This window comes from Brassica oleracea, chromosome C5, assembly GCF_000695525.1.
Source record: "Brassica oleracea var. oleracea cultivar TO1000 chromosome C5, BOL, whole genome shotgun sequence".
NCBI lineage: Eukaryota > Viridiplantae > Streptophyta > Magnoliopsida > Brassicales > Brassicaceae > Brassica > Brassica oleracea.
Window position 1 is genome coordinate 2,165,403 of NC_027752.1, and position 9,821 is coordinate 2,175,223.

The following is a 9,821-nucleotide window of genomic DNA, read 5'->3' on the forward strand; positions in this document are numbered from 1 at the left end:
GATGTTTGAGAATTCAATTGAAAGTTTGTGTTTTTTGGAACACTGTCTGCAAAGAGCGTGAATACTTAAAGGAGATGCTAAATATTTTGTTGAATCCTTTATAATTTATTTAGTAAATGAATTAATAAAAACAGAAAAGAAAGTAAGTGAGTTTGAATTGCAGCTGAGGTATCAATTGAGGACAATGGAAGCATCTTCTTGGCATGTGATACAATCATGAATATTCTTTTGAGGATGAAGCAAATCAGTTTCTCGCTGGAATGGTCTACATTTTCCAGTCTACTGAAAGTCTTGGTGTATTGGACAAGTGGTGCTAATGATCCATCGGTAGTAATAATGGTTGCAAGCATATGCTCGTTGATCTTCGATTTTACATCAGAAGATGTTCTACACAACACAATAATTTCAGCGTGGCTCTTTGGGTAGTTTGGCTCAGTTCATTGCAAAAAATGTATCCTCATCGGACCATGCTACGTCGGATACCATTGATCTTCTTGAAATCAAAACAGCAGGATACTCTCGATGGGTAGATCGGTTCCACACCATAAAGAAACACAATCGTTGAACGATGACTCATAAGCAATCTTTATCTACAATGCTTCTTTATTTTTTTCTAGATCGTGAGTCATGTATGAAATGATCATGTTCTTACTCATAGTGATTTCTATGAGATTGAACATAGTGTTACTACATGTTGGTTTCTAGAGTATATAACATAGTATTGTGATGATCAAACAAAAATTCAGGTTCAGATTTTGTGCATTTCATGCCTTGGATCACAAAAGAGTAGCCACCCCAAAACCAAGCCTGATGCTGAGACCAAATTGCACAAATAATGGCAACACTTGACATAAAACAAATTTTATAATAACATATATATACAATATAACATAAATTAAAGACAAATGAAAACCATATCATTAGCAAAGAACAATCTCAAAAACACATCTCGAAACATAGATTAATGTATCTCTAATGGTCTATTTCATTATTCATTACTTCATTCTGAAACACAAATTGAAATAGGATTGAATCAAAATTTAGTTCAAAATAAAACAAAATATGAAAATTAAGTATGGTTGGAGATCGTCGCAAACAACTATGTCAAAGATATAGCATTAGAGAAACAACTAGAGATTCTTTAATATTGTTGTTTGATATGTATGATCATTGTGAATTAATTTGTTGTTGATGTAATGATTGTCATTATGTATTTGAACAAGATTATAAAAGGTTATTAATAAGAAAATAAACTAATACTGATATATCAATAATTTTTTGTTTTTTTTCTTTCTATTATTGATTTTTTTTTTGTTTTTCTTGGATGATGTGATAAAATTTTAATCAAAATCTAAAGAATTACAAGTTTACTCAATGTTGTGTGATATTAAAAAAAGTATAAAACAAGTATAATCAAATTTTATTTAAAATATTATCAGATTTTTTGGGTTTTTATCGATAAGCCAGTGTTATAAAAAAAACTATAAAAAAAAATCGATAAACCAGTAGTATGGTATCGTGGGCTAATAGTTTCGGTTGTTATTGGATTATCAAATTTTTAAATAATTGATTTTTCATTAAATCCAAACGGGAATGTGTATACGGATCATCAGATAGATCCAGTTAGACCAGTGGTCTGGGTCGGATGACGAAATTTAAAAGTTATAGTAAAATAGTTTTAAAATAATTTATTTTCGAATAGAAAGTTATAAAATTTTGAAAAATTTATAAAAAAAATCCTGCGTAAAAAAAAAAAACATAACAAGTCATTATCAGCCCAGCCCAGCCCAGTTTTAGAAATTGGAAACACATACATTAAAATCAAGTGAGGAAGGGCCATTTGGATGGAATAGTGTGGCCCATCGCCATTAAAAATAGCAGAGGAAAGGTTTCTTTGGTTTCATCGGAGAGATGAACAACATATTTGGAAAGGGAAATAAAAAAAAGATTACGATTGAAAAGAAAAGAAAAAAAAAAAAAAAAGTAAAATATGAAAAATATAGAAACCCAAAATAATAAGGAAAATATTTGTAAAGAAAAAGGAAGCATCTACCTAGTGATGATATATAAAAATCTATGGAGGAACCAAATTTTTTTGGACACGGAATAAAAACATAAAACAAAACAGCGCGAGTAAAAAAAAAAACAAAACAAAAGAGAACCCGAAGATGAGTGGATGCGACGGCGAGGAAGAGACGAAGAAACCGAGGCTGCCGGAAGAGATGGTTCTAAGTTGCTTGGCACGGGTGTCAAGATCGGAACACGCCTCCTTATCTCTTGTGTCGAAGCGGCACCGTTCTCTAATGTTCACGCCAGAGCTGTACAACTTGCGATCCCTTTTCGGCTGCACAGAGAACCTCATCTATCTATGCTTACGCATCCCTCCACACCCAAATCCACGCTGGTTCACCCTCTCACTAAAACCCCTTGATCGGCGGCTAGTCCCAGTGCGGCGGTCTTGCTCTTCTTACCAGCAGCCTCCGGAAGCATCTTCCATGGTGGCTCATGGTTGTGGAATCTACATCATGGGTGGTAGGATTGGCGGGAGAGCCACGTCGAGTGTAATGTTTCTAGATTGTCGAACTCACACGTGGAGCACTCTCCCCTCCATGGGGGTGGCTCGATATTCAGCTGTGGCTGGTGTGGTGGACGGGAAGATATATGTATTCGGAGGGTGTGATGACCGTGAGTCCAGCAAGTGGGGAGAAGTTTTCGACCCAAAGAAGCAGACTTGGGATCCCCTCCCCATGCCCCCGCCTTACTATAGTCTTCCCACAATGTGCGAAAGCATAGCGATAAAGGATGACAAGGTGGTATCTATGAATGCAGCATTGACGTGTATTTCCTACGTACCAAGTGAAAGCAAATGGAAAATAGGGAATCAGGAAACCTCCGAGCTTTATAGGTGTTGGCATTTGATAGAGAATGTCGTGTATTGCTGTGAATTTGGTGGGCGGATATTGTGGCGTGAGGCACATGAATGGGAGGAGTGGAGAGAGGTGATGGGCTTGGAGTCTCTCAGGGAAACTCTCGCTGCCTCCAAGCTCGTCAGCTATGGTGGACGGTTGGGGGATCTCTGGGAGTCCAACAAACCGCTGATGCTAGCTGCAGGATTTGAGATAACAGAACTCGATCAAGAACTTCCCGGCCACAAACTGAGCAACTCTGGTCCCAACATGTTGATCTTCTGGGACGTGCTTGCTCCTAATAAGTTAGAGATTTGGTTTGCGGAGGTCTCTTTGGAGAGACACAAGGAGACATGCCAGATTAGAGGAAACATTTTGTGGTCCCAACCTATCATGACACTGGATCCTCCTCCTCCACGTCAGCTTCACTGTCACATTTTGTATACTTCACCTCTCAACCTCTGAGTACCAAAAGCTCTTTCTTTATCTATGTTGGATTTGTTTTTCTCTCTCTCTCTCTCTCAAATAATCATCAAACATTTTGGGTATTATGTGATCTGGACATTTTTTTTTTCTTTCTTTTCCTTGTTAACCATCGCATGTTGTTTTTCGTTATGTGATACAAAGTATCATGACTTTGCAACACCCTGTTCATGGCAAGGTTTGTCTAACTGAACTCTCGTGGCACTTAGCAGAAACAAGATGGAAAAAGTCATCAACCACTGATTTACTTGCTCTCTTTTTTTCACAAAGTTTAATGTTGTAAGCTGCCATCTACTTCGTAATACATATATTCTTAAATTATTTTTTTCTGTATAATTGTTTGTTTCAGATCATAAGCTTCCGCATATGTCGCGTATTGCCTCAATGGCTAACCAGAGTGACAGGTAAATTGTGGTTTTTGACATTGTTGAGATATGTGTTTTGTATATGACTCACAACCTGAATTGTGATATTGTTTTCAGGAAGGCTTTGACTTCTCTAAGCTCTAAAACTGCATCAACTATGGAAACTGAATCCAAATCAGACTTTTAAGATTATTGTTCTTGCTCTTTTGATTCAAGAAAGTTGTCGAGAGAAACTGAAAGGGGCATTTACACCCTTCAAGGAGGTCATCGGACCATTGCGACAGTCATTCTTAAGATCTAACAGCTCGTGGCTCTTCTTGCGTTAGTTGTTGGCACGAGAAAGCTGAGATGGTGGAAGGCTGATGCTCTGAAACTTGAAACAGGTGAAGTGATGGAGACTAAAGCTCAACTAGAATCAGAACTGAAAAAAACATATAGAGAGGTTGAAACTGTCCAAGATATCAAACCAAGGGGAATGGAAATGGACAGTGAAGATGACACGAAGAAAACGATTTTGTTGATGCCATGATTCAGAAGATCTCCAATGATATTACAGGAGAATAGTGTGAGAAAGAAACAAGGAATCACATCTTCTACATTTATCATCACCGGTAAATAAACCTGATGAGATGATGAGATGATTCATCGAGATCCATGGGAGGCTTTAGATATAAGCAATGGTACTACTATAGTTATTCCAATGGCTTCTCAAATCCGTTGTATGAAACCAATGGCGTCCAAGAACATCAAGAATCAATAGATGAAGACATTGATGCTGAAACCTTGCAAGAGCCCCATGAGAGAAGCTAACAAGGCTGCTTTTTGACTGGTTTATTTCATCTCCTCAACTTGATCACATGAAAATATCTTTCAGTCCCTCAGAAATCTGAAGCTGAAACTTCCAGATGAATATACGATTTCTTCCTTTCAGTTGGTACCAGAGACTACTGCCGGTGCTGCTTCACTTCCTGATTCTGATTCAGACAAGGACACTTTGTGATGTGTTCAGAAGAACTTGATCACACAGAGTATTCATCAATGCTTCACAAAGCGTGATAATGATGGAGACGTTTCCAAAGACAACCGTTGATGTTTTTGCGCTGGTGCTTGAATCTGGAGGCAGTAAGTCTCATGGCTCTGTACTTTCTAAAACTCTGAACACTACTCGAAATGCCAAACTGTGTTCTTTTACCAGAATATGATAACCTTGGGAGATTGCTTACTGCCTTACTGGTTCTCTGGGTTTCTGTGACAATGGAGATTAATTTGAACTGCAAGTTATTACTTGTTATTATTATTATAGGATCGTTTTTTTGGCATATTCTGATGTTATCGAATTGTAATTGTTTTGTATTGCAGGTGACTTCGCCGTTGTGATATTCTGATGTGCCAGTCTTGCTCTAGCAGATGCTGGGATTATGATGTGTGACCATATCACAGCTGTCTCAGTGGTATGTTCATTTTACAACAGTTTCACCAATTCCTATGCGTTATCTCTGGAGTTTATTAGCGTTAGATGAAGAAAGTAACACATACATTGAAAAAACAAGAGTGACATGTGGTTGAGCTTGAGACGTTTAAACCTACTGTTATCTCCTGATTGCATAGTTTTTTTATTCTCGCTCCTCAAAGCTCATTCATGTTCTGTCTATTTGACAACTGAGATTTTTCTATAATTTATTTTATGCCATGTAACGTTGGAAACGTTGGCTAAAATGATCATCGTGGTATAGGTATATATATATCCCAGTTGATAAAAGCTGGGAATCTTGGTGGAGTGTTGAGCAAGAATATCTCAAACATACTAATATTAGAGGGAGGATCTTCGAGATTACACTTGCTCTTGGCTTCTTTATTTATCAGTACCAGCTCAATCTCTCTCAGAGCACCAAGAGCTTTTTGGCAATAAAAGAGTTCATCATTTTTTTTTTGCATTTTCATCTTTCAGTTCGGCCAGTGACCTGGATCCAGAAGCTGTCTGTAGTCATCGATCTGTGAGCATGTCTCATGTTTCTGTTTTCCTTTTCTTTTCTTCAGAATTGCAACTTTGAAATTCAGACTGTAGAATCCTAAGGTCTGAGAAACAATACTCGAGATCAAATACACGTCGGTTCTATTGTCTCTTTTGGCAAAGAGCAGAATTTTCTTGACACTATATTTAGTTCCAATCATGAGAGAAAAAATCAACACAATGCAAGAGTCGAACAACCATTGATCAAATCTTTGATGATATCAAACAAAAAAAAACCATTGATCAAATCTGAAAAATGGTTATGTAGTCTTCTTTGATCGTTGTGGTTAGTCTTTCACTACAAAATACTGTAAATTCATTAGTGATTGACCAATGTAATAAATGTCCTAAACAGTAAAAAATGTTCAATATTGCTCCCCGTTGTAAAAAAAAATACTACATATTTTCATTAATGGATTGTTTTGTAGTTTTCATAGATCATATTGGGTATTTTTATTTTGTTTTTTCATTGTTTCAAAATAGAATAACTTCACGAGACAAAGGGTGCAATTGAAATGCATTTTTTGGATAAAAAATTCTTGAATATTTAATTCCTTTTTATTCCATAAAATGTTTACCAGTTATAATGAAAAAAATGGATTGGTATTAATATTCCATTTCATTCCATACTAAGTGTTTTCATGCAGTAATAAAATTTTAAAATAAAATTTTGTTAATATCTTATATTTTATTATTTTCATATCAATAAATTAATATAAATTTTAATTTATTTAAATAAAATTAAGATAAAATAATATTTTATTTATTTTTAAAATTGTAACTTTAGATATCGTTTTATTTATTACTTTTTGTCAAGATATATTAAATCAGTTTATATAATTTTATTTAAAAAGAATTGATATGAAAAAAATGAATAAAAATAAAATTAAATAGAATTTATAAATATCAAAAGGAAACAAATGGTGTTATGACTAAAAGTTTATATTTAAATTTGTTTTGTAGGATTATAAAAATAGACTAAATAATATTTCGAAATTTATAAAAAGTTTCTACTGATTACATTATTTGATTTTATATTTGAATATATTTATTTTATTGATGATTATAAATTATTTCCATATTTTAAAATGTTAACCAAAAACAAAAATCAACATTAATTGTGATGTCATATTTAAGCATAAAACATGTCATCAATTCTAGTGTGTCATATCATTTTTGTTCAGTAAAAGTGATTGCGGAGATGTCACATCCTTTCTCAAATAATGTTTCGAGGATTTTTCCATGTCATTTAAGAAAATAACAACATATATTTGAAAAATCATTCCACAATCAAAATAGTTATTGAATAGTTGGAATAATAATGTCATTCTATTAGGTTCCTCCATTAATTGTCATTTCGTTCATTCCACTTAATTCTTTTCGCAAACAACCAGTTACAGACAAAGAAAATACTTCACATTAGGTTCAATAGCAATATGAAAAAGTATTCACTTAGGTTCAATACTTCACGTGTGGCTTTGCGAAACGTGAGCAAAAGTCTCTGTCATGTCCCAAAAAAAGAAAAAGAAAACAGAAGGTAAAAAGGATTTTGATTCTGTTTCTAAAAGAAAACAAAATTGCAAGGCAGAAGTTGTTTTGGATTTCTAAAGAGGCTTTTTGATGTGCTTGAAGAGAGCCATGAGATTGAGAAGGATCTTTTTCAACGAGAACCTCGTACAAGTTGCTCAAGAACCTGCAAAAAAAAAAAGAACATTACAAACCAAAGGACAAAACAGTTTAGGAAAAAGAAAAAAAAACGAAATCCTTATATGTTCAAGCACTAGATCACTGTTTGGATGATCCTATGGAAACTACATTTCATGACAAGTCTATTGGGTCTATCTATTTCCCAGAGAGGCTAACTTAGCTAAACCCCAAAGGGACACAAGGAGTTAAGAACAAATGCCTCCAAGTTGTTAACAAGGAGTAACACGATATTACTAGCACCAACCAAGTCACAAACAACCTTTACTGAGAAGGTAGACTTTTAATCTCATATCTCAAAGGAGAGAGACAGAACAGCTTTAAAACTTCAAACTTTTTCTTGTCTACAATAGGATTGATCCTGAAAAATAGCCTAGCTTCTGTGTCTATTAGTGCAGAACCTCAAAAGAGTCTATCTTTAGTAAATCTTCGAACAGAGTAAATCTGGTGTCGAGCAGTGACCTGGATCCAGAAGTCATCACATTGTTGGAAACGATGATGAGACCCAACCATTCATTTTTGCACACTTAACATAGTCATTAAACTTCTTCTTTGCATTTGGGATGTCCAAAGCAAGATTTTGCAGACCGTCTTTGACTCTACTGAACCCTTTCGTCATCTGATTAATCGTTATCAGCCCCCCACCAAAGCTCTCCGTGAAAAGATCCAGCACCATCTTGTCCTTCTTCTTCTCCATGGCCATGATCAACGCCTTCTTCACTAACTCGTGGTTGAAGAAAGGCATGCCGAGCTCATGGATGCATTTGCACGCTTCTGACACCATCCCTGAGCTTTCATATTCCTCTAGAAGGTTCACTATCTTGTCCTTTGTATCTTTCACTCCCCATCCTGTTCCACCTCCCCAGCGAAGTAGGAGCGTCTCTACTGCATCTGCACGGCCAGCAAAGATGAGTAACCTAGCCAACTTCACGGTTTCAGCCCCGCTTGAGTTTGGTTGTAGTCTGCTACCGATGTGTACGAGGTTAACAGGTGATAACACGTAGTCGATCATAGTTCTGGCTAAGAACAGAGCAAGTACGTAGGAAGGATCAAGAGCTGTATCTTCTGCAGACTCCAGGAGCATGAAAAAACCATCGGCAACATCTTCTGTTGCGAACATCTCGATGTGAAGAGAAGAGATGAGAACTGAAGCCATTTCTTTCTCGCGGTTCTTCCTGTCTAGAGCAAGTGTTACGAGCATCTTTACAAATATTGCCTTGTACTCCGGTGCTCCTAAATCCTCAATACTGCGTATGAGCTCAGGTACATCGCTGGAACTGAAGTACTCATGAATGATGGTCACCACAACTTCCTTAAACGGCTTAAGTTTCCTATCCTCTATCTGCTTTCGTCCACCAGCTTCTGGCACCTGATCCCCAATCTCTTGCACTACAATCATCTCCATCTCCCTCTCAGCTCTCTGTCCCCCTCAGCTTTAATAAGCCCCATTATTTGTCTTAACCTCTTCTGATCAAACGTAAGAAGATCATCTTCTGGAAGGCACAGGCTGGACATGAGTCCTGGGTAACGAGTGTGTATCATATGAAACATGTCCATGTAGTCACCGATGGGTCTTCGCTGAGAGGGTCCAGGTTCTTCATCATGACGAGGAGGAGGACCTTGGTCAACTTCAGAGGGGGCATGAACAACAAGAGTATGAACGGCTTCAACATCATCGTGATGGTACTCTCCAAAATCACGAGGTACTCCTATATCAACGCCACCATCATCAGAACCAACGTCAACAACATAGCCGTGAAGATGCTCCTCGAAATCATCACTATCGTCGTCAACAGAAGGGGTTTCTTTCTTCTCCGAATCATTACGACCGACGAGAAAGCTGCTTCTCTTTATACCTGCATTGCATTGGATAAAAGAAACCCTAAAATCACCAGATCCCTATCAAGATTGAAATCGCCATCTGGTGTAAGAATACTTACTAGGCGGCGCCATGCTTGAACCTTGAGGTTTATCGTCGTGAACCGTACCGATCTCAACAGATGGGGTTTCATCTCCCTTCGCTTCTTTCTTCTCCGAATCATAACGACAGACGTCAAAGCTGCTTTTCTTTATACCTACATTGCATTGGATAAAAGAAACCCTAAAATCACCAGATTCCTCTCTATCCCTTCAAGATTGAAATCGCCATCTCCAATTTCAAATCTACCAATACGGCACTACTTGAATCTGAATCTAGCGTAAGAATTCTTACTAGGCGGCGCCATGCTTGAACCTTGAGGTTTGTTTGCTCTGCGATTGAAAAGTGTTGATTGAAGAAGAAGATTGAGGGAGAACTAAGCCCGCCACTCGAGAGAGATAAATGATTTATACTGGGACCCCCCCCCCCCCCCC

The 9,821-nt window shown here is 37.0% G+C and overlaps 2 protein-coding genes across 7 annotated transcripts; one reads left to right on the forward strand and one right to left on the reverse strand.

Annotated features, from left to right (window-relative positions):
- The first annotated feature begins 2,107 nt into the window (after positions 1–2,107).
- Positions 2,108–6,140, forward strand: LOC106344042 (F-box/kelch-repeat protein At4g39560-like). 3 transcript variants are annotated; one of them, XM_013783418.1, is made up of 5 exons: positions 2,108–3,793; positions 3,872–4,583; positions 4,686–4,876; positions 5,114–5,205; positions 5,488–6,140. In XM_013783418.1, exon 1 carries the CDS (start codon positions 2,169–2,171, stop codon positions 3,369–3,371), a length of 1,203 nt encoding a protein of 400 aa, XP_013638872.1. In that variant the 5' UTR covers positions 2,108–2,168; the 3' UTR covers positions 3,372–3,793; positions 3,872–4,583; positions 4,686–4,876; positions 5,114–5,205; positions 5,488–6,140. The 3 variants fall into 3 exon arrangements, with proteins under 3 accessions (XP_013638872.1, XP_013638873.1, XP_013638871.1); XM_013783419.1 differs by having other exon boundaries at positions 2,108–3,346; positions 3,739–3,793; positions 3,872–4,876; positions 5,488–5,897; XM_013783417.1 differs by having other exon boundaries at positions 3,872–4,876; positions 5,488–5,897.
- A 1,045-nt stretch (positions 6,141–7,185) lies between these two features.
- LOC106293496 (programmed cell death protein 4-like) lies at positions 7,186–9,763 on the reverse strand. Of its 4 annotated transcripts, none has more exons than XR_001260492.1 (3): positions 9,410–9,667; positions 7,732–9,325; positions 7,186–7,458 (listed from the first exon to the last, which is right to left on the reverse strand). XR_001260492.1 is itself a non-coding variant. In XM_013729174.1 (3 exons), the coding sequence occupies exon 2, from the start codon at positions 8,872–8,874 to the stop codon at positions 7,948–7,950; it is 927 nt and encodes a 308-aa protein (XP_013584628.1). In that variant the 5' UTR covers positions 8,875–9,325; positions 9,410–9,667; the 3' UTR covers positions 7,186–7,458; positions 7,932–7,947. The 4 variants fall into 4 exon arrangements, 3 of the variants coding, with proteins under 3 accessions (XP_013584628.1, XP_013584629.1, XP_013584627.1); XM_013729174.1 differs by having other exon boundaries at positions 7,932–9,325; XM_013729175.1 differs by lacking the exons at positions 7,186–7,458; positions 9,410–9,667 and adding an exon at positions 9,682–9,763 and having other exon boundaries at positions 7,671–9,325.
- Between the last annotated feature and the right edge of the window lie 58 nt (positions 9,764–9,821).